Raw genomic sequence first — 24,880 nt, 5'->3', positions numbered from 1 at the left:
GGGTAGAGAATTTAAAGTTGGATATGGACTTTGGTACCCAGTTCTGTCATGGGGAGCATTCTCCTCCTCACTTTGAAACTCCAGTTTCTTTGCTGCTTGAGTTTATTTATGGCCTTTCGTCTTGTTAAAGTCCACTGATGCAATAAACTACGTTAAAAATTTACTTGAAAAAACAGATTAAGTTTCTAAGTCAGTTTGCTATAAGTCACTATGAACAGGAACTAGTAGAACTACTATAATAAAATATTTTCTTACAGTGCAAAACTAATGTTCAGATATTGCCCATTAATTTTCTCAAAAAGTAAATATTATGTTACGACATTCTAGCCTTAGAAGGTATAATTTTACAATTAAATATAATTTCACTTCTAAATGCATTAATTTTCTGCTTATACACTTTCAAGAGGAAATGGCACCAGAAAATCCTCTGGTAAATTGAAGACCTACTAGTTGCAGCCAAACTATCAGTAGGAAATTAGTGAAGACCATAAATAACTTCAAATATGATAGACCACTAACAGACATTCAGGCCTTAAGCAAAATCCTCTTGATTTTAATAGAATTAGGATTTTAATCCTCCTGTTTAGTAAGGGATGTTAAAACAAGACATTGCAAATAAATTGACATACTTGCCCAGCCAGAGAAAAAAGTCAGTGGGCTTTTTTTCACTTACTTTTCATTAGGGAGTTATGGTTGGAGATAGTGATTTCAAGGGCTTTTTGGGGTAAGAACTGCTTCAAAATAGTCCAGTCATCTGAAAAAAACATTAAACTCCCCTCTTGAAAGAGTCTGCAATCTGGAAGTTATCGGTTGCATAACCTTAGGCAAGTGAAAGCATGTGGTACACTTCTGGTTTGTGCCATGGTTTACCCATCACTGCAGTGGTGATGGTAACGATGCCTTTGAAAAGGTATTTGTGATACACAGTGAAGACAGCTATGACCAGAGGGTCATTATAAAGGTTTGTGGTCATAATTAAAAAAAATTAAAAAACAAATTATAAAAAAATTAAAAATAATTATAATAATATATTTAGATATAACTATATAATATAAATATAATACAAAAATCTAAAAATGCAGCAAGTCTAAAAAGATCATAGACAGTTTGGGTTGGAAGGGAACTTAAAGATCACCTAGTTCCAAGCCCTGCCATGGACAGAGACACCTTCCACTAAACCATCAAAGTCACTCAAAGCCTCATCTAATCTGGCTTTGGGATTATTTTTTCCAGATTACATGGAAGCAATTAGAACACACAAGTAGAAAACATTAAGAATTCAAATCTGACTTAAGACTTGCTAATGCAATAAAAAGCTAAGTCTGGTAGGCTCAAATACACCCATGGAGAATAGATGAACTTAGCAAAACCACATAATATCTAGTTTTTCAGATCTACTTTAAAAAAAATCAAAAGCTCTACCCTCAGACACTGACTCAACAGCAGTGCTACTTTAATTTTTGCTGCTACAAAGCAAACATTTTAAGAAAGCTGTCTTCAGAAAAATGTAAATGATAATTACACCAATTGACACTATGTTTGGTAGGAATACTTCCTGGCATTGCACCTTGGCATATGGAGGAAGGTACATTTTTAAAACAACCATTGAGTTTATATAAAAGATTCAATACAAACTGAACTATTTATGTGTTTACCATGCAGATACAAGACTATACTAGGAAGTCAACTGCACTGTCAACAGGTCACATAGCGCAAGGGGGTATTTGGCTGTTTCAAGGAAGGAAGAAAAGGCTGCAGCCATGTTATGCTGAACTCTTCCTATATTTGCACATCTCTCCCAACTTTATCCTATAAATATGAACTCATGGTAATGTAATGAGTTCTGCCATATGTTTTTAAAATCCTGTTACTGTAGTAAGACCATGTAGCCAAATCCCCAGGTTTCTGTCTAAGGAGGTATTTCGACCTGCTCAAATTAAAGCATGTATGCCCTTCCACTGCATGCAGCAAGAACACTCACATGTTTGAGGAATGTGTGCTCCCATGTTCCTTGTGCAACTAGGGTGAGTTGGCCATGAGAAGGAGAAAAGTAGCTTTTAATACTTAAAACACAGCAAAGCAGAGCTACCTCCTTCTCTTCCTTATTTTTCAATAATTAAATCTTCAGACAAGATTAAGAGTCTCAGCCAGCATGAAGCTGCATCAGTGGTGTGATGTCTGCCTTTCTGGTTTAAGGCTTGTGAATCACTTCACAAACAAGTTGTGCACCATTATAACCCTCACACATGGTCCCACTCTGAACACTTGAAAGTAATCCTGCTTTAATTGTTTGCAAAGGTGCAGAAGATGCATCCTGGCTACAATTTTATCACAGCAGAAATTGTGTGTTTTATTTCTTTCTGTACCAGTAAACATCTTGATCACCTCAAGCCTTCCATTATATCACTCAGTTTAGTAGCTTGAGATTGCTAGTTCAGACCAACATTGAGACCTGACATTGTTTAAACCATTTTAGACTATTTAAGATGATAAATTGCAGACACCGAACAAATTCACTGTCTTCTTTCCCCTATCCATTGAGCTTTCCACTTGCCTGGGCTGTAGGATGCAGTCTGCTAGGCTTTCATTAGCTGTACTTCAGTAGTACGGAAAGAGTAGATACCAAGACATGCCATTCCATCAATGTTAACTTTACAAGGGAAAATTCTGATTTGTGTGAGGGCTTCTGAGGAGAGCAAGAGACTTGAGAATGGTTTATATATTAGTATTGAGTGAGTGCTTGAGGTATTTTAGGAAAAAATATTTTTTAGTATTTCATTCTTACTTTCCAGGGAAGGGATAGGTTTCTATGCTGCTTGAATTTGAAACAGCCCTTCTTTTAACTATTCAGAAAAAAGTAATGATGAAAGAGCCTTGAGGTTCCAACTCCACCAGCACACCAATTCAGTCACACTAAAAATACTTCAGTAATGGTCAGCTTCTGCTTTTTGCCTCTCAAACCCTACATTTAACATTGTTCTCCTTCACTTAGGAACATTTCTCATTTTCCATTTCCCTCTATTCCACCAGTTTTTTCAAAAATTAGGAAATATTACTGAACTTAACTGCAAAAGCCATCTTCATTTGACACTGATTAAACCATTAAGCAATTCATTCAATTTTGCTAACTTGCATAAGGTTTATACATCTTAGTGAGTCAAAGACTACTTTCTTACAGCTTTGAAAACACTTTTAGAATGTGCTTTTCACTGCAGATGAAACAGACACGCATTTTGCTTTGAAATCTGTGCCGGATTAATCACCCCAGACCTGTATTTCCCTTCCGCACTTCCCTGTACTGCCCTGCCGACAAGCAGTAACTTCGTTTTATTCCAAAACTTCCTTGTGCTAGGAATCTCCCAGTCCTCCCGGCAGCCGCTCCGCCCGGACCCTGCCGAGCCCCGCGCCACTCGCGGACCCACCCCTACCTGAGCTTCTCGCCGGCCGGCACGGTCAGCTTGTTCAGCTTGTCCATGCTCCGCGCTGCCCGGGACGCGCTGCGCTCCTCCCCACCCGGCACCTGCCGGCGCGGCCGCTTCTCCCTGCCGGGGCTCGGCTTCCTGGTGCCGGGACTGGGAGCACGGCGGAAACTTGTCTACCAGTAAAGCCTCCGCCGGGTTAAACCGCGGCCATACCAGCCTGTTGAAGCCTCTGTCCGTCCTACCCGCAGGCGCCGGCAGAGGAGGGACCCGGTGCTCGGGGTGCCGTGCGGACCCCGCCCCGTCCGGCGGCGCGCACAGGTGGCGGCGGCACCGGTAGCTGAGGTGGAGCCTTTGGAAATGGAAACGCGAGGCCTCACCAAGCCGCTCCTCCCTTTAGACCTTTCGGAGCGCCTTAGGGAAGCGCTTGGCTTGGCCTTGGAGGAAGGTGAGCCAGCAACTCGGATCCCCGGTTCTACGGCGGGTCAGGGCTGGGTGAGCCGCAGTGGGATGTGGCAGGGCCGGGTAACTCGCCCTCCGCTGAGCGTCCAGCCCCGGGTGGCCTTGCAGGCTGCGGGGACCGATGCAGGCACCTGGCTCCCTTCTCCCTTCTGCTCCTCTCCACTTCCCAGTGAAGATGTGCTAGGTAGCAACACGCTGCCATGGGAACTTTCCCTCCCCAGTTTTGCTGGACTAGTTATCCACAGCCTTTTGAAAATAACTGCCAGGGAGAAAAAAGAACAACCCAAAAAACCCCAAACATATTTTGTCACCATTTCTTAAACGAGGGCAAGAGCAAGCCCTGATCATCCCAAGGACACAGGGTGAGGCTGTTCCCACCCAGGATGTACACAGCTTATCTGTGTTTTATGGCTCTGGTACCTCTGAGCCTGGGATTTTTTTTTCTTAGTCTTGGTCTCAACCATTTACTTATCTTTTAAAGTGAACCTTATAGACAGCTGTGTTTGGTTTTGGTTTGTTGTTTGGTTTTGGGTTTTTTTTGAGAGACAATGCACACACATGTTCATGTTCAGTCTTTATACTGAAGTGCTGATCATGTGAATTCAATGTGAATTCAGCACCTCTGGAGAATGACTCTTGTTTGTCTCTTTCTGTATCTGTATCTTTTTTTTTTTTTTTTTTTTTTTTTGTCTTAAATGTCATCTGCATAATGTTAAAATGTTTTGGTAAGTGCAAAAAGTTTTGAGGACTCCCAAAGTTATTTCTTGGCAAGATTCTCATGCCGCTTCAGCTGAAAATCCACATGGATGTGTCTGTGTACTGACTATAGTTTTTCTTGTGAAAATGCAGTAGCAAAACAGACTTCCCTGGCTGGTGCTGATGACTGTGGGGAGAGAGCCTGCCACAAGATTTGTGGCTTTGATAACAGTATTGCTCTATTCTAGGCATGGTTGACGTTTTGCTCTCTGAACTTTCAAAATGGAAATCACTGGATTATTTGCATTATTTATCTAGGAAAGGTCTATAGTGAACAAATTGCCCCTTTGTGGATATCTCATCAAGTTAATGGAATTTAAAGAATAACATAATTAATAATAATTAATAAATGCAGGGAGAAACATGATGAAGTTCAACAAGGGCAAGTGTAGAGTTCTGCATTTGGGGAAGAAAAACACCATGCACCAGTACAGGTTGGGGGCTGACCTGCTGGACAGCAGTGTAGGAGAAAGGGACCTGGGAATCCTGGTAGACAGGAGGATGACCATGAGCCAGCAATGTGCCCTTGTGGCCAAGAAGGCCAACGGCATCCTGGGGTGCATTAGAAAGGGTGTGGTTAGTAGGTCAAGAGAGGTTCTCCTACCTCTTTATTCTGCATTGGTGAGGCCGCATCTGGAGTATTGTGTCCAGTTCTGGGCCCCTCAGTTCAAGAAGGACAGGGATCTGCTTGAGAGAGTCCAGCGCAGAGCTACAAAGATGATTAAGGGAGTAGAACATCTCCCTTATGAGGAGAGGCTGAGGGAGCTGTGTTTCTTTAGCTTGGAGAAAAGGAGACTGAGGGGTGACCTCATTAATGTTTACAAATACGTAAAGGGTGAGTGTCAGGGAGATGGAGTTAGGCTTTTCTCAGTGATGACCAGTGATAGGACAAGGGGTAATGGGTGGAAATTGGAGCATAGGAGGTTCAAGGTGAATATGCGAAAAAATTTTTTTACTGTGAGAGTGACAGAGCACTGGAACAGGCTGCCCAGGGGGGTTGTGGAGTCTCCTTCACTGGAGTCATTCAAAACCCACCTGGATGCGTTCTTGTGTGATGTGCTCTAGGTGACCCTGCTCTGGCAGGGGGGGTTGGACTAGATGATCTTTGAGGTCCCTTCCAACCCCTAAGATTCTATGATTCTATGATAATAATGTTGAATGTAATTTACTACACAAATCTCTGGAATTCCACACTGCATTGTATCTGGTTGTGAACTGGACATTTTTTCAAGTTTATTCCCAGAAAGTTATCTTTAAAATTTAATGTTTTAAATTAGTTAAAGTTAACACTGGCAATATGAAGAAGTGGGTATAAATACATTGCAGTCCCACTTTACTTTTTGCTTGTATAATCTTCCTGCTATATCTGAACCTATGTCAGAATTTGGGATTTGCTCATTAGGCTCATGCAGTGATTTCTCTTAAACAAAAACTGCCTCTTGCCTGACTGTGGCAGAAATCCCAGACCATTTCCCTTTGAGATCTTTGGTGGCAGCCTGTCATTTGTGCTACCACACTGGTTTTGCCTTGTTTCTTCCTGACTCAACAGTTCACGGGTTTAGTTTTACTGCTTTGCAGTGCCTGGTGTGGAGGGTTTTCATGCCTATCCTTGCAGCCCTGTCACTTTGCTGTGTCTGGGAAGGGGCTGCTGCTGATGCCTTGTGCTTAGGGCAGTCTCTGCATCCCCTGCACTCTGGGCTTGGTGACAGGGTGGCTCACCCAGGGTCTCTCATCCCTGTGATCTGCTGGCCCACATGTTTGTATAGCTGTGCAGTGAAATATACTGCGGAAAAAGTCAGTTACAAATTATCTAGCAAAAGTCGCAAAGAAGGGGGTTTTAACTGCATCACTTCTCTGATTTTTTTCAGTGCACAGGTGTTTGTGAGGTTGCAGCACAGCGTGGAAGGAATAGGGTGTGTGACTGCTTAGACTGGTGCTGCTGCCAAGAAGTTACTCCTAAGAAATTCTCCACTGCGTGAGACTTGTCCATGAGATTTTTGAGGCGTCTGCCGTGGGGCCTCTCCACTGGTCATACCTCAGCCTGCTTGCTTCTTCCATGCACACATATAGCCCAATACACAGCCCTGTTTCGCTTTAATATCTGCAAGTTTGTAGCCAGAAAGCCTCAAATCCTTTCCTACTACTCCATCAGGGCTTGTTTTTACCTGTTTGGAAAGCAGTGCAGAGTAAATGTTTGCCCTCACAGCCCTAGCCCTCTGATACTGGATTACACAGGGTTTATCTTACTTCCCTTGATGTCCATTCCTACCAAGACATACTGACACTGGGATTTTTGCTTGGGGAGAAAAGAGTCCTGGCCTAGAATTGGCAGAGGTACCAGGGAATGTGGCCGAATCTCTTTGTTCATTCAAGAAAGCTGGGGAGGGACCTTTTACAAGGGTATATAGTGATAGGACAAGGGTTAATGGCTTTAAACTGGAAGAGAGGAGATTTAGGTTAGACATTAGGAAGAAATTCTGTGAGGATGGTGAGATACTTAAATAGATTGCCCAGGGAAGTTGGAGATTCCCTATCCCTGGAAGTGTTCAAGGCCAGGTTGGATGGGGCTTTGAGCAACATGGTCTAGTGGGAGGTTGGAACTAGATGATCTTTAAGGTCCCTTCCAAACCAAACCATTCTATGATATGATATGCAGAACATGGACAAATAATAAACCTCTTCCTCCCCCCAAAAGCACATACAGGACCCAGTATCCCACACTTATTTTTAACCCGTGGCATCTGAGAGACTGGTTTCTCCTGGCCATCTTGGAATATGCTGTTCTGGGAAACCAAGGGAGAGTCAAGTGCAGGCAAAGTCCTGAAACTAGGAGAAGGAAGCTACATCCTCCCCCAGATATCAAATGAAACCTTTCTATTTACAAGGAAACTTTGCATTTTCTTCAATTTAAATATGTATGTGTATCAAAAACATCTGGATCTAAACAGTGTGGCTCCACCACAAAATGACTACAGCCCGCTTGGCTCTTTCTGGTCTGCCTCCAGATCAGCCTCTCTGGCCATCTAGTCTGGTGTTGAGAAAGCTTGTTTGGGTGCTACAAGTTAGGACAACCCCTAGAGAAAAACCTTAAATAAAGAAGAACAGGCCCAAACCTCTCCAGACAGCCCTAGGCCTCTTTTGCACTGCAGGTTGTTTCAGAGTCCAGACTTCTGGCCCATGTTGGGATTGATCCTGTCTGTGATTAAGAAGAATTTTGTATAGTCCATATGGAGAGGACCAAATTGGAGTTTGCAGCTGGCAAACAGGGCCCTGCAGATCTGCACCAGGGATGGGGCAGGTGAGTGGCAGCAATTCCTCTGTCCCTCCACTGTCACTTATCACCCCAAAATGATGTTTCTAGGAATACTGACTGGAGGAGGGGCCAAGGCCTCAGTAACCACCACCCCAGGAAACACTCTGCCTTCCTCTTCAGGAACCCCAGCAGGGCCTGGAGGGAGTGACAGGTTTGAGCCATGCAGCAAACATTATGTCATGCTATTTTTGTAGTTGTAACCCCAGCAACAGTCCCCATTTGACTTAATATGCTCATCTGGAGAATGCCAAAGAGGAACTGGGATTTGTTTCACCATGTGAGTGGCATCTTGACCATATGATGGTTCATGTGAAACCCTCCTCTTCAGCCATGAGTGCTATTCTTGGCAGAGAGGGCTATATTTTGAGGGATGCCTGTGCCACTTTCCTGGCACAATCAAGGACCAACAGGGACAGTGGGAATGGTGTGGCCACCAGTCTGCAAGTGTTCATGCCTACTGAGACATGGCCTGGCAGCCTGGACCAGCCTGTGCTGCCCAGCTGAGGTGAGGGACAGGTTCCAGAGGTGCAGAATAAAGCAGTGTCCCAAGAGAATATATGTTGATATCTTGGATGAGACTTCTCGCAGGGGTGTTTTTATAGTACTGTTTTTTTGGAGCATCATCATTCAAACCCTTGTACCTAAATAGCATTTTCTTATCTAATGTTTTAAGAACCCACATTCATGTGGACTCTGCCATTTTTGTGATGATATAGATAGCTGCTAACTTTATTTTCCCGTGTATGGCTAAAAAAATATACAGGATGAATCCCTGGCACCATTATTTAATGCAGAAAATGCAGGATTTGCCAGTAAATTCCTTTGGCAGGATGGTTCACAGAATATGCATGCTTTTTTATTTTTACCTTTGCTACTCAAAATGCCACTGATATTTTGGAAAAGACCTAAATGCTTGGACAGATTTTCTAAACACCTCTAACAGTTGCAACATGAGTGCCTCATCATTGTATTATTGTAAGTTAGTCTGTGTCTGTCTCTCTGATCCTCTCCCAATATAACTGTGTAATTCTCCATTTACACTAATAAATAAGCAACTTCTTTAACTTGTACAGTCAGAAATGAAAATTATTTTTTATCCTCTCTGCTAATTTCTGCTGTTTCTTTCCCACTGGTTCATTCCATGTACGTGCTGCCTCACACTGGTGGCATGTTCTAGTTTCTATCTAAACAGATATTTCCTGTTTGCTGAGGGCTCCAGTTTTCTGTACCCTCTTTTTAAGATAATTGTTAAGACTTTGCTTCCCTGAGTGGATAGAACATTCCTGTAACTCTGAAACAAGGGATTGGAAGGCTTGTCTGAAGCATTTTAGTAATTGATAAGTGTTTTTTCCTAGATTAGAACAATCACTGTCATACAGAGCCAATTGTAGAGAAATTATTGGGCGAAATCCAGAGTTTGACTGCTGTCACTGACAAGACTGAAGGTTTTTCTTGACTAACAGTTTCTCTAACTCCTTTGATGACTGCTTTTTCTGATTTCCAATGAAATTATTGCTCTTTAATAACTTCCTGTGCATGGTTATTATGATGGGTTTGGGGTTGTCAATGATTCCTACTGAAGCCACTAATATATTACAATGTTAAATATTATATAAAATATCAGCTGTACATATCTTTCTTTTAAATGCATAGACTTTGATGCTAACACCTTTTTATGGAGACCATTCATGCTATTGTCTTAATGTGGATTATAGATTATGACTGTGTTTAGTCTAAGGGAATTTAGGGGCCTTTTTGAGTTCCTGATCTGGGTTGGCACCCAAAGCCACATCCTGACTGCATAACAGGGTGAAGCACAGTGATGCAACAGCACCTGCCCATAGCCTCCTCTGCATGACATGAAACACTAGGAATGTGTCCCTTCTGCCACAGCAGAAGCTGTGGCACACAGGACAGGTGGGCAATCAAGCTGCAGGAGAGAGTGTGAGAAGTTCAAGCCAGAGAATAGGTACAGCCTTGGCTCTAAGTTGCCATTTCTGACCTTATAGGGTTTTACATATTTGCAATATAAAACAGAATTGTGAACTGTACCATGTAGCATAAAAATTTAGCAATGAGAAGGTGAATAAAAAGAGCTGTAAATACATTGGTTTAAAACATAATTTTACAGTAAACCTTTTTAATGTTGTTTTTTTTTTTAATGCTTTGTGGACAGTACTGCATCAAAGTATCTCAGTGAACTATGCATTACTATTTCAAGAGTAAGTTATATTTTAGAGATTACATTAATGTTCATAGATACAGTCTAGTTTCTTCAATGTATGTAAAACAGCTGAGAAACCTAATTTGAAGTAAATGATTGGTTTGATAACCAGGTTTCAATTTTATTTATAACAAGGCCATATAAGACTTTTTTTACCACAAGATGTTGCACATTTTACTCTTTAAAAGACAGCTTTGTGAGCTTTTGCTTGGCTTTTCCTTCAGGAAGTGCCAACAAAACAGCAGCAATGCAAGCTCTCCTTAGCAATGTGTAAAAACACAGAAAATTCACTTTGAAATATTTGATTTCATTGTCTTGAGGTCATAGTATTTCACCTAGCTTAGAGGTGTGTCTCCCTGCCTTTATCTACATGCTGTCTAAATGTCTCTCAGACTCTGATTGCTTCAAAGAGAGTTTTTGTTAGTATGTAAAGGTCTCTATTTAAAATCTGAGTCTACTGCTTGATTCTACTGGCTTTATGCTACTACTGGGATAGCGCTAAAGGTGAGAGCTCAAACTATGCAGGTGATGTAATGTAGGTGCAAATGTAGCTGCTCAGTAGCAGGAATTTGGCTTGATCAGTCTGTGTTCTCATGAAAGTCAGTAAATGATTACTACAATTCTGTTTTTCTGAGCTTTGGAAGTTAGTGGAAAGAGCCCAAATTAATACTGCCTACATCTGAATTGGCAAACAGCCCAAATTCACACCATGTGAACCGGAACTGGAGTTGGTAGCCACATTGTAGACTTGAACTTTTCCTAAAGGCCTGGTATTTTAAGGTATTTTGTGAATATTTGATCTCTTCAGCTTTCAGAATATCCTTAGGAAGATATGCCAGCAATGCACTGTGAGGATGAGGAGTGGAGGGGAAACAGAGGGTTAGCACTAGGCTGTCACATGCTGCCCAGGAGGGTTTTGTGCTTGATCATGTGGGTCTGAATGTAAATTTGTGGGACATGGTAACAGGCCGAAAGAGCACTCAAACTCTATTGTTTAAAACTATGCCAATTTACAGTTTTTCCCCCTGCTTTGATTTCTATTTTGGTTGACACATTGCCTACTTACTGTTCAGTGTCCCATAGCTGGTACTTGGAAGCCAGGAGTTTATGTAACGTGATTTCTCATGACACTCTCTGTGTTTACTATGTAATGATTGCTATGAACAGGTGAAACACTGTTGCTTCATGTTTAAAATAAAACATTTTTTTCCAAGCACCATTGTCAGACTTTCCTTAACTAGTCTATTTTAGTAGATTTTTTTCAATTTCCAGGATGCATATAAGCTGTTCCAAACTAGAAAACACTGCTTCTTGTACAACAAAAGTTACATGTGGGCATTTAGTTCTGACTTAGCAGATGAGAGGAAGGTATTCTTCTGTACCAAGTATTTTTATTCTCCTCACTGTGGGTCAAATGGCTCAGTGCTACACTGCAACCACCCTTGAAATCTTAAAGCTTTAATGTGATATCACTTTTAATAGTTAATGACATGTTAAAAGTAATTAATGTAATAGCAGTAGGAGATGCACTTGAAAATGCAACTCTAAATTTAATTGAACAAGATTTGGGTTTGTGTTTAGGTGTTGGAGGAAACAGGCAGTATGTGTAGGCATGTACTGTAGGGTAGGCAAAGATGTGAAAACAGTAAATTTAGTAGGATTTTCTCATGAAGCACTTCTGAGTAATCTCATTTTAGCACCTGTGGAGAAAATGTATTTATTTCTCTTGGGACAAAAACACTGTGTAAAAAGCTGCACTTCTGCTTTTCAGTTTTACTGTAATGCACACAGAAATTTGCTCCTTCAGACCAGACTAGTTATTTGACGTTAAACTGAAAGCATTTGAGGTCAGATTGCCTTGAAGGTAGTGACCTGTGTTGGAGCCAACCAACAGCTACAGTGACTCTGAAGAACAGTGCTGCTCCTTGATCTGCAAAGCTTTTCCCCTTCTAGCAGTAAAGAGTGACTGCAACAGAGATACTCGTAACTTTAATCATAGCTCTGATCCTAGCCATGGAAGGGCATGGACTTCTTTGAAGGCTGGCGAGCAAGCCACTCTGTTTTTTAAAATTTTCTCCTGGGGTTGTGTACCCTGCTCTCTTTCCTCCTCAAATCTTGCTGCAACTGGATTAAATCTTGGACAAGTTTGCTTCCCTGTCCCCCCTCCTGCTTGAGGTATGGATATATCCTGGAGAGTATCCAAGAGGCCTTAGTGGGAGAGCGTAGCAGAGTGGGTTATTTGGCCATGGCACTGAGGAGGAGACCCGCATGGGGCAGATGGGGGAGGAGAAGCATTTTGTGTCCATCCTTTCTGCTTGTGTCCACAGAGCATCAGTCAGAATTCAGACAGACAGTGAATGGTCTCAATATGTCTAATGTCCCTGCTGACAAAATCCCTGTGTATACTCACACAGACAAAAGGCTGCACAAAGTTTTCAAATTTCAAAATGAAAGGGATGTCTTGAAATGGGGTCATTTTTGTATAGCACTGATACTGTTTACAGAAATCATGATGCCATCAGTGCCTGGAATATGATGAAACCCAATAGTTTTTAAACCATTTCTTTCCTGCACTGACACGTAATACAGACAGCCAAAGAAAATGGCTGGTGGATCTTTTCTCTGGCACAATTTGGTAATCTTCAGTGCCTTAATGACCATAATAATTGCTGTCTGAGCATTTTCCTGTTGCTGCTTAGGAACAGGAACAATACTTTTGTCTGTAGACTTCTGATTTCATTGAATCATAGAATTGTTTTTATTGGAAAAATCTTTAAGATCATCCTGTCCAACTGTTTAATTTGTTTCCATCTTTTTAAAACTGCTGTCTTCTGTTTCTCAGATAATTGGAGTTGCCTAACACTGTGTTCTGGGAGCAGAAATGTCACTGAACAGAAAAAGTTCAGAAAGTCCTTCTCACCCAGAAGTATAGTGGATTTGAAATGCCACCTTCAAAAAAAGACAGTGAAGTGATCAAGGAGACAGAGGACTTTCTAAAGAAAGAAAATATTGTCTTATTAATTAAAAAGGTAACAAACTACTTTCTGAAATAATAACAAGGTAACATTTTATGACCAAAGGTGCTATATGGCTGTGGAATGACATAAAGAGTGTAATGGAATACTCTCTTCTATGGAAAAAAAATAATTGCTCAGACTTAAAACTATAGCCATTAAGTTGTTGTCTAAGACTGCAAATTTTGTGAAATGTTGCAAAGAATATGTTTACAATTGATTAATTGCATTAAGACTACAAAACTGCAGCAGACAAACAGGAGTGGGTTATTATTTTTTATGTATCCTATTTAGAAGTACTTATTGCTGTAGTACAGCAGTGAAAAGAGCTATTTCATAAGTTGGTGTTCCTAAGAGACTGTATCTTAATACTCTCAGAATATTTTGGGAGAAAAAATTCCTTGTTTAGTATCAAACACTGGGTTTCAGAATAAATGTTTCTACTTCTTTTGTCATCCCTTCAGGTTTAAAATATAATGGGAGCTCAGAGGCAAGTGAAAGAAGAAAGAAAATATGATAGAAGTCTATGTGCAAAGAAACACATATATGTAAATTTGAATATTCATCGTATTGTAGTAGAACAATTATCCTTTTGCATTATATGTTGTTTTCATAGAAAACAAGAAGAAGGTCAATGCATTGACGAAATTACAGTACTTTGGGATTAAAAAATATTCCAATTGGTAGTTTAGAAATAATATACATAGATGATAGTCTTATGAGATTTTTAATTTCTGGACACTAATAGGCTTTACCAACATCTGCAGCATGGGCTTGGGAACTTAAACCTTTTCCATGTTGTAAAGATCTGCCTGTGGTTATGTTATACATTTGAAATTGTCCTGTTTCTTATTGCCACAGTAATGTTGAGTCAGGAATATGTTTATAAACAGTTATGAGTGAAGAATGGATTGGTATCTACTTTGTAATTTTAAACTGTTGACAAGGTATATGTTATTTGTTTAGGTTTTACTAGAAAATGTTCATGTTAGATAAAAAATAGGAAAAAAACCAAAACAACAGTGATATGATAGAGTCTTCCAGGAAGAAATGGTTTTTAAGTTATCTCTTCCTTAAGGGTTGTGACTTCTTTCAAGCCTAAACCTTCCTTGAGGTAGGTTAACTTTCATCATTCTGTTCACAGGAGAATTTCCCCTTTTATGAAAAAAGAATCCTCAAACTCTCACAAGCTTCTAAAGAAAGAATAGATTACTGTTATTGTTCTTATTCCTGGTAGAACTGACATCATCTACACTTCCCTGAATCGAAGTTCACGGTGTAAATATATTTGTTTCAGCAAGGGTCATGGGAGTCTTATTCCTGCTCAGCGAGAGTCATCCTGTTCATACCTGTGCATACAGAGGCACCCACCCACACCCATCTGCTCATTCTTCTCTTCATCCTCAGGCATCTGATGCAGGCTAGTGTCAAAAATGTCCTGTCAATTAGACCTTTGATCTGACCCAGGATTGCTTTACTTTAAATAAACCAATGCTCAAGGATATTAGAGTAGAAATAAATGCCATAATAAAGAAGTTTTAGCTTGGTGTAGAATAAATTCTAAGCCCGCCCAGGTATGTGCTGGTGTTACACCACAGGGCTGTGTTTCAAAATATTCTTTGTGGATTGGTTGTGAATGAACAACACTTCAGTACAGAAGGTGGAGCTTTCCCAGAAACTGGGGCTTTCCCAGAAACTGATGTTCCATCCTGTGGAATCTGCAAGGTACATGATAGGTATAGACATATAGACCCGGGCTCTGGTCTGTGGTAAGCAGTTAGCTACATCTGTTATTTTTCAGTGTTTTCTTAGAACTGCTTTTGTTGTTTCTTTTTAAAGCTGAAAACCAATAAAGTACCAATTCGATGTACGTATATAATTAGTGTTTAGTACTGCTTTCGATTAAAAGCTGAAATTGTTGAAATTTTTGTTTTATTTGTAACTTTCAATAAATCCCTGGAAAGGCATTAGCTAGCAGAGAATACCTGTAAGACTGTAGATGAAATCACACTTCTGTTTCTTTAAAAAAGCAAAATAATGACAGGAAATATTTGACTTTGCAATATATTTTTTTTAGAGTATATTTAAATCTGTCTATATTTGTGGGCTATGTGTGAACAAAAACCATCTAGTTATGAATAATTTCTTAAACATTATTTTTACCAGTAATCAAAAAGAAATATAGCTGATAGTTTATGCTGACATTTCAATCAACACAATTCTTTTACGTCTGCGATCATGGAATGTATTATCTATTCATTAAAGCAAAAACGTGAATATGCCTTATATTCCCTTGTATTTCTTCAGAATATTATTGCTTGAAATCAGAGGAATGAGACAAGGAAGATATATATGGATGAAGGTAATTATATCAGCCAGATCAGGGATTTAGAAAAGGATTTGATTACTGTTATGAAATGTATGGTAAGGCAAATTAACGGAAATGGTAAGACATTTTTAGGTTATTGTCTGTATTCTGAGAGCTTTGTAAAATAATAAAAAGCCGTGAAACTGGGCAGTGAGGAACTAAATAGGAGAAATGACAGAGCTGTGGTAGCAGGTGTCTGGGGAAACCGAAGTGCCAGAATTGTGAAGAAGAAACTGAGACTCAATGCTCTGTCAAGGATATAATTGGAGAGTACCTAAAATGTGCTTTCACAGTGGGTGAAAGAGAATGGAATACAGGAAAACTAGTATAAATGTAAAATTTCTTTTTTCTCCCCCTCAGAACTCCTGACTGTTAGGAACAGAAGATTGTCAGACTTTGAAAACTCAGGCATGGCTTGTGGACGAATAAAAAAAAATAAAATATTTTTTTAAAACAGGTGTGGGCAATACAGTTCCATTATAATTTTTAACAGCAGTGTCAGCCCAGACAAATACAGCTTTGGACAGGGAGAGTGAATTGCCTCTCTACTCTGGAAGATGTCCTTTCATCTCTCTGTTCTCCAGAAGGTAAATAAAATAACCTGTGAGAGGTGGTCTGAGTAGTTTTAAACTGTAACGTGCTGCCGGGAAGCTGCATAAACTGCTGTTAGTGGGGCAAGAGATTGGCTGTAGTCTGGCCTGAAAACACTTCAACTCTTCAAGAATTCAGATCATATCTGAAGTTTATTTCTAAGAACTGTAAACAAACATCAAGATTGTAAAGTCAAAGTGTGTTTACACTGTGTGGTGGAGCACAGTCCCAGAGCTGGTGACAACTGAGCAGTCTCTGGAACAAGACATGAAGGAGCTGCACCTTGAGACCAGGCATTTCAGATCATGTGCAGCATCCAGTAGTGCAGCTTTCCTGCCTGTGGCAGATGAGCAACTCCTGACCTTGGGGCTAGCTCCTCACTCTCTATGCTGCACCCAATACAGGTGTAAAGATGCTCTGAAGCACTGAAAATTAGAGAAAGCTGGCATAGAGGTTGCCTGTGAATCTTAATTTCATAAATATGTGCATTGTGATACTGTCTGTGTTTTGGTGGTTACAGATGAGCTATCCAGAGAGGCTCTCTGGTGCTCTGAATCATGTGTTGGTGAGTGTTAATACTATCTGTCCTGCAGGTTTGCACAAGTACCATCATGCCAGTGTCTCTGGTGTTACTAAGGTACTTCTACATTCCTCACATTGGTGTGGCTCTTGGAAAGGGAGTTTATGAAGAAGGCGCTAGTAAAGAGGTACTTATTTGCATGCTGAGTGCAATTTCTGCTTTTGTTTGGGGCAAATCTTTGAAATATATATTTTTGGTGAATGTATCAATTCTATGGGTTGCCACCTGTAGCTGTGCAGGCTGTTGGGTTGCAGGTCTTGAATTCTGTTGCACAAAGGGCTGCTGTGGCACTCCTATCAACTGCACTTCATCTTTTGCCAGGCCAGCTGTGCTGAACAGCCTCTCGTGAAGCTGTTTCAAGTGACTGCTTGCTACAGCACCAACTGTCTGACTTGCAGCTGCAGCAGGCCCTCCTGCCACAGTCCCTTAACTTCTCCTTGCAGCTCATTTTCTAGCTTCTCTACCCTGTTTGCCTGCCTGACCTAATTTTTAAGCACTGCCGTTTTAGTATCTTATCTCAACTATTTACCTGTTCTCTTCTCATTTCTGAATGGAAGAATGTCTGAATGAAAGGGTTTAATACTTCCCTTCATTATCTTAGAAATACTCCATAGACAACCTGCCATCACAGTACAAACATCTGAACTCATGACTGAAGCTCTGTGTGCTTATACAAAATTGAAAAGAAGTTATGTTTTCATTCTTTTTCACAGAGGCTAGTCTAAAGTGAGAAGAATGAAATGTCTCTCCTGCAGAGAGCATAAATATGTGTTGATGACACGCCATAAATTAAATATTGTATTTCTTTCCAAAACTGAGAGGATTTCAGTTTAGGGACTTGGAGCAAAATGAGCCAAGACATTTGCTCTGTTTTCTGCCTAGTGTGTACTTGAGCTGGGGCACATGTTGAATTCTTCTAAATTGAGATTATAAATTAATAGTCCTTCACACTTCATTGCTCAAATGAGCCAGAAGTTATTTTTCTTCTGAGTTTTGAGTCCCAGGTGCAGCACTTTCTGAGCACCAAACACGATTTTCTAAAAGAGAAGACAGACCAGTGAATCGAAATTACAACAAACTCTTGTCTGTGGTCTGAGTACAGCCATGTAATAGAGAAAAGGAAAGCATATCATCTGATAGGGTGGAGGAAGAAGATCCTGTCCAGACATATGATTGAGCAAAGTTGACTAATTCTAAAATTTTCTAATTTAAAAGTTGTCCCGAACAGGCTTCAGAACAGAGAGTAATGGAAAATCATGAGGCTGAAGAAGACAAAGAGCCTGTGGAGGCAATTCTAGGCTTGTACTGAAATATATATTACCTATACAGGCACAAGCTAGCTAAGACTGCAATGTCTGTACTTCTCTTTGTATTTTCCTAACTGGGATAGGGAGGGTAAAATGTACCATAGAGGATACTCAGACAACTTGAAACTGTTTCCCGTCAGAAGTGTCAAGACTATGGGGAAGAAAAATTGTATTTTCCTCTGAAACCTTCATATCCTATAAGTTCTTTGTTGACCTCCTGATAATATCAACTGGTGTTTCAGCTGTTGGAGAAAGGGATTATCTTCAGTCAGAGGATGGGGAAAATGACAAAATTTCTCTGGAGTTTCTAGGTGCAATTTTCATAAAAATGGAAAAAACCCTCCAAATCTGACAATACATCTGTAACCCTGAGGCATTCCTCATTGCAATAGTGATACTTCATTGTAACTTTAGTGTGTGCATTTTGCTGTATATTCTTTCTACTCAGCTCAGGGACAGGAATATAGTCCACAGAACCACAAGAACTAAACCATCACCAAGTTAGTTTCTACTTTAACCACAGCTGTGATACTGCAGCTCGATAGCTTCTGAGCTGCTGCCATTCCTATTTGGATGCTGGGACTTGATCAGAAAATACAGACGTATATTCTTTTATATTTTCAACTTCTGAGAGAACTGTATTGCTGCTATTTATAGTATCTTCTTCAAAGATTGAATTGCTGTTTTATTTACAGTCTCTTGGAGTCCAAATATTTCCTAGATCCTCCTGTGAACTGCAGAATACCCAGAATTAATTCTAATCAGCAGGCAATGGCTGCCTCTATAAATATTTGATGTCTGAGTAGGCTTTTGTCACAGCCTTTCTGTACTAAAAGTGAGTATACAATATATAGCATGTGATTTAAAGTCAAATTCAGCTACATTTTTTTTTTCCTTTGGAGTGTGTATAGCTACCAAGGAAGTGCCCTGTAGTATGTTTCTGTGTCACTAGAGTGATTATGGACTGGAAACATTTTTGGTCTCTTTTAAGTGTCATTTTTATTGGGAAGTCACTGTATGAAGAGGTATCTTCTGAATTTGCAGTCCTGGCCTTTTCCAGTTTTCAGAATAAGTGAAGGTTTTCAAAGTGGCATTTAAGCTACATCAAAAACTAAGGAAAGCAAGGAACTAAATCTATGTATTTACACATAAAACATGAAACCTGAGTCAGCACTGGTATTTAAAGGATATAGGGTAATTAAAAGCCCATTATGGTATATCCCAAGGAGAGGGGAAAACCTTTCCTGCTTACTAAGTATTGGGATAAAAGTAATCTACCACCTTTGCTTTTTCACCTTGGGCGTTTCTCTGGAGTGGGTAAGTTCAAATGCAGATCATCACAAGATTCCTGTACTGCTGCATCTCACTTAAAGAGACAGCAAAAGCTCTTTGACTTTATTATGTCTTAAGGAATTAGTCTAATTTTCCTGCAAATCTCATTGATTTTATTACTGTTTTTATTAGGATTTCTCATGAGTTACACAAATTAATCCACAGAAAAAAAATATAGGAGCAAGAAATTAAGGTGTTTCAAAATGAAACTGAAAGTAATATGTTGCACACAGCCTACATTTATGAACTAAGAATAAATTTTATAATTATAATGTCTATGTAATCCCCCACTCCAAACAGGAGTAGCATATTCTCAGCATGTGAAATTTGAATGTCATCATAGCCTGTTAGAAGTCTACTAATTTATTTCTTGACTTCTCCTTCATTTTATTAATTTTTGTCTTAATGTTTATGCCCTTGATTTTCTGGTATTTTAAAAAAGAAATAAAAATGTAATAGAAGAAAATTATGCATGTGTGTGTTGTTTGAGACAATGATTCTCACCAGAAGCATAAGCAAGTTAAAAATGCACTGAAGTGTCTAACTAAGTTGTTGAGAAAAACTGGGTATAAATTTCTGTCATGAATAGAGTAGAATTAATTTTGCTAGCAGAGGCTTTTTTGCCCTTTGAAGCATGTTTTGTAGCCCACAAGCCTGAGGTGACCTCTGGCAGCACAGAGGTGTCTCTGGCAGCTGCAGCAATGGCAGCATAAGCCACAGCTTGGTTAGTTACCCCCACAATATTCAGATGTCCCCAGTGCATGTAACCCTGTGGCATCACAGCTGGTGAATGGGACCTTGGGAAGCAACACGCACCTTTCACCTGCAGTGCAGTCAGATGGTTTTCCTTACCATTTGAAATAAGAGCATCACAATTCCTGATGCTTTTCCATTATAACATGCCTGTGGGACAGGGAAATGCTATTGTTTATACTTTGCGGGTGGGAAAGGAAGCAGGGAATGCTAAAATAATTTGGCCAAGTTTATTTAGGAAGTCTGTGGCAAAGCTAGTTCTCAAATCCACATTTATGGATTCAGGTTTAGTGATTATTGGACAGCATAATTCCAAAAGCTTGTGCCTTGTGAACTCTCTACTGATTCGGCTACGAAGGGAGCAAGAGGGGATCCAGGCATTTGCACCTGGTGTAAGTAAAACTTGTACATGGATTTAAATGCTGCTTGCTGTGAAAAACCTGAAAAGTGAGATTTCCACATGAGATTGTTTACCTTCCTTAACGAGTGAAAGAGAAAAGACAAGTGGAAGAAGGAGGACAAAAAAGGTGGTAATGTGTAATGTTCCTGGTTCTTGAAGTTTGAATTATGCAAGTGCAGACATTTCAAGTGGAAGATCTCAGCATTATGAAGGTACTTTCCTGGTACGTAACATCTATTATAATTGAGAAATTATTCATATGTCTCAGGAAAAGAGATTGGCTGTGCTTGGAAGGCAGGGATGAAAAATTTCAGTCTGGAGCTATTAACAATTATGAATAAATGAAAAATAGATGTTAGAATTCAGTCTTGACTACAGAACACTTGATTTTTCAGTAGCAAACTTTTCTGCATATATTGTAAATTCCGGGTTAAAGAAACTAGTAACATTTTTACAGCAGTGAAAAGTTTGTGGCTGTTTATTTCAAGAAAAGGAATTCAAATGCTGCCTGCACCATAATTACACAAAGCTTGTAATTATGTTTTCCCTATCACAGCTCACTTATTATCCGGAATCTTCCTTAGCTGCTTGTTCCTACATACAAGTGGTAAACTCAAGAACTGACATGTCACACCCTGATTTGCAGGTGAAATTTTCACATTTGCCTAGTAATCCAACACAGCCACAGCAGATTTCTGAGTGTGCACATGTGGCAGAGAGAACAAGTTTACATCAGCCTGTCATTACACTGTCAAAGTCAATTTTGTTGATGAAAGACTCCAGTCATGATTTCAGAAAACAGTCCCCAGAGCTCATGACTTGAGAGCAAAATATGTTTCGAATTCGATTTGGAATTAATTTCTAATCACATTAGCTATAAAGAAGGCCTTTTAATTTCATGGTCCCAGGGAAAGCAAAACTCAAGTTAGCTGAAAGCATTGTGAAACAACTTCTGCATAAACATCTGATATTGTAAGTCTTGGACTATATGCACTGAGGTGATTGAGCTGTAATTACATTTCTTTCTCAGGATGTGTTTCCAAATTATGAATGTGTATTATTGAGTTGTAGCTTATATGCCAGTTTTGCTGAATACAGTTATAAACACCAATTTTATTTGCACTGCTCATTAAAAAAAAAAAAAAAAAAAAAAAAAAAAAAAAAATATATATATATAAAGATAGTAAGATGGCAGGTCTGGAAATCACTTAAGTTCTAGTATTCTAAAATATCTGTGGTATGAGGTTGATTTTGGTATCTACTCTCTCTTAAAGAGTGCTCCTGAATGTAGTGTGACATTCTAGATAGCATTCTTCCTAGCATAAATTTTAACACTGAATAAATGACCCCATGACCATGGTCAGTGGGATGTTTGAAACTTCCCTGGTGGGAATGATCTGGAAAGTGCTGTTGCACTGCAGTTCTTGAGAGCAAACATGCTCAGTGTTTTGGGTGACCCCAGGCTATCAGGGTGAAAGTGTATCAACTGAGTCAGCTGTGTGGAGTGAAAAAATACAAGGGTGCTTCTGCAGGAGGAAAGGCTTTAAGCAAAGCTCAAGATTTCAACATGATATCAGGGCTGTTGAAAACATATAAACCTGTGAGAGCAGCATGTTGCACAACCCTGGGAGCCAGCTCCAGCGCAGGTTTGGACTGGTGCCTTGGTACACCACTGTCCCATGTTTGAAAGCAGCCCCTCTCTGTTGTTTTGGGAAGTGTGGAAGGAATCTTTCATTATTGCATTTCACAGGTAGGATAGTAAAGACCTCACCTTGATAATTTCACTACTATATTCAGCAGTTGCTCAGAAGCAATCTAGATAGACCTGCGACTTTCAATGTTCTGAGAAATACTTTACATCAGCCTGACATTAGGCTGTCAAAGCCAATGCTAATTGAATTAACAGAATATAGTAAAAGTCTTAAAGAAAATTGTAGTGCAAAAAAAGTTTATTTCAGAGTGTAAAGCATAATTACTACAGTAAGCTTCCCAGGGCAAACATTCTGTCTTTTTTCCAAGGTTATTCTATCCCCCATAAAAAACATGAGCAGGAAAGGCAAAAGGCTTTTGATGGCACATCAGGGGACCAAGTTTCTGTCTAATAAAGTCCCACAAGGAAACTTGCAGACACCTGAAGCACCAGCCACTGCCAAGAGAAACACAGAATTTTGGTATCACCTTGTCTGGCAATTACTATTTTTCTGTTTAGCCATCCTTAGTGATTTGGTCCATCACCTGCTGTATGAACAGGCTTGAACAGATCTGTTCACCTGGCTTAGGCAGATCATTGGAGACCTTTCACAGTTCAAACATGCAATTATCTGAGTACTAGAAACTCAGGCAATTTTTGCAAGTAGTAAGATGTGAGAGCAACAGATTTTAGAGTGAAAGCTGATGCTAGGAACCTGACATCCACACTCACTCCATATTAAACTGAATTCTTCTTGATTTCATTGGCTCATAGATAAAACTCCCTAGTATTATTGCTGTGCAGTAAAGCAAAAGAAATAATATACTTGAATCTAAGGGATATCCTTCTCAGTGAACTTGATTTGTCATAAACTACTTGAAGGCATTTCCTAACTGTTATACCTGTATTTGCTTATTCAGTACTCTATTTGAATTCTATTTAAATAACTTTCAACATAGCATTCAACATTTTTTATCAATCTGATCACTTAAAGTGATCCCTAATAAGCAGATGAACCAATTCTGAAAATAAGGCCTCAATGACTACACAAATTAAGAGCTTTTGTATTTTGGAAGAAGTCAAAATTGTACGTTTCTTCATATTAAGGTTGCCCCTGTCTGTTCTGAGGAAGAATATTGTCCAGCAGCTGTTGCAGAAGAGACTTGCTTGTCAGCTGATCTGAACCACTGGTCTTGTAAACCTTCCAGGGTCCTAGTCCTGAGGAAGTTGAACCCCTATCATGTAATGCCCTCCACATGAGCAGGAGGTTTCAATTCTCTTTTCCCCTTATTTACTATCAGAGAAACTGTCAGAGTACAACAGAGTATTAGTCATTTAATGCAGAAAATAAAGAGAAACTTACGGCTGGTGCATTATTTTGAATTGGCTCAGCTCATAATCTGATAGATTCTGAAATGAGAGAAAACAGGTTTTGTATTGTTGTAAATAAATATAAATTTAATCAAGACAAATCCATTAAAAGAATGGCACGATATTTTAAATAGTGAACTAAGCAAATATCTGAAAAAGAGTTGTTAGCTTTGTAGCTACATGGTTGTCTCATTGTGGTTAATGCTTAACTTTTTATTACTGGCCTGTTGTAGCACTTCTGGAAAGCTTGTACTACACTCTACATTGTAAACTGGAATGCAACTGGGCATGTGGCAGATTACATTATGTTGGTTAATGAATAATTCAAAAAATTATAAGCAAGCCATTTTATATGGTCTTTTCCAGCTCTACAACAGAATTTCTTTGAGGGTTTTTTTACTGATTCAGCAGATTAGTGTAACAATGGCAGAGTGGAAGATTATTATAACAGTGGTTGGGAGACTGTTAACTCCCAGTTTGGTCTGTTCTTCTGTTAGACTTCTGCATGACTCCTCAACCCATGAAAAACGGGATGAAAAAGAAACAGAATTTTTAGTGTGCCACAGACAGTGCCAATTCTAGTGCTGCACAGACTAACCTGGCTACTGGGAAGAGTTTAGCTGAACCCTTTCCATAGTTTGTGTAACTCCCTGTAGCTTTCATCGGAACCTGCCATGCACTGCACTAAAGCAGCAGTACATCTGATGTTAAAGCTGGGGTGCAGCTTGCAGCCAAACTTTTTCCTTTAGTGCAAAATTTCCAGTGAAATCTCTGGATTGTACCCAGATCAAGTGCATGATCACCTGGTTTCAGTCCAGAAACATGCTAATCTTAAAATGCCCTCTTTCTCAGCATAGATTTCAGCAGGGGTTCAGTCAGACGGAAAATGTGTCAATTTAATAGACTTGATTCTAACTCTCCTTCTATTTTTCTGTTAGCAAGAAGAAATTAATTTGCTTGTTTCCTGAGACTTCCTAGGCACCTGTAATGGGTGAGAAATCTCTCAAAATGGATACTTCTCAGTGGCTTCAGGGATACTCAGTTCATTGTAACGTAGTTAATATTTGCTGAGCTCTGTTTTTATGAATCAGCTCCCCAGCCATTAGTTCCATTCCAAAGCCTTTTCTCTCACGGTCTCATCAGCAGGATAGATGACTTTATATCAGGCATACAAACTGAGACAGTAATAACAAGTGTATGAGACATGGAGGTGAACTGGAGAACATATAAGATCACTGATTTCCATGTCAATCTGTATTTAAGTGAATCTCTGTATTTCTTCAAGGTCTTTGATAGATTT

General features: G+C 39.7%; 1 protein-coding gene and 1 long non-coding RNA gene across 5 annotated transcripts in view; one reads left to right on the top strand and one right to left on the bottom strand.

Moving 5' to 3' along the window:
- Nucleotides 1–24,880, bottom strand: part of BLNK (B cell linker) — a 90,857-nt gene that overhangs the window by 41,696 nt on the left and 24,281 nt on the right. For 2 of the 4 annotated variants that reach the window (XM_051618383.1, XM_051618384.1), the window contains exon 3: nucleotides 23,573–23,619. In XM_051618383.1, the coding sequence (XP_051474343.1) occupies nucleotides 23,573–23,619 (47 nt within the window). Of the gene's footprint in view, nucleotides 1–3,428; nucleotides 3,637–23,572; nucleotides 23,620–24,880 lie in introns of those variants that run through there. The other 2 variants (XM_051618385.1, XM_051618386.1) reach the window with 1 other exon arrangement.
- LOC127384268 (uncharacterized) lies at nucleotides 3,713–13,197 on the top strand. Its single transcript, XR_007889399.1, has 3 exons — nucleotides 3,713–3,867; nucleotides 6,506–7,935; nucleotides 13,017–13,197. It is a non-coding gene; the product is annotated as an uncharacterized LOC127384268 (long non-coding RNA).

The sequence above is a fragment of the Apus apus genome, chromosome 4 (assembly GCF_020740795.1).
Source record: "Apus apus isolate bApuApu2 chromosome 4, bApuApu2.pri.cur, whole genome shotgun sequence".
Classification (NCBI taxonomy): domain Eukaryota; kingdom Metazoa; phylum Chordata; class Aves; order Apodiformes; family Apodidae; genus Apus; species Apus apus.
The sequence above is the reverse complement of the archived record's forward strand: the minus strand, read 5'-3'. Positions and strand labels throughout refer to the sequence as shown.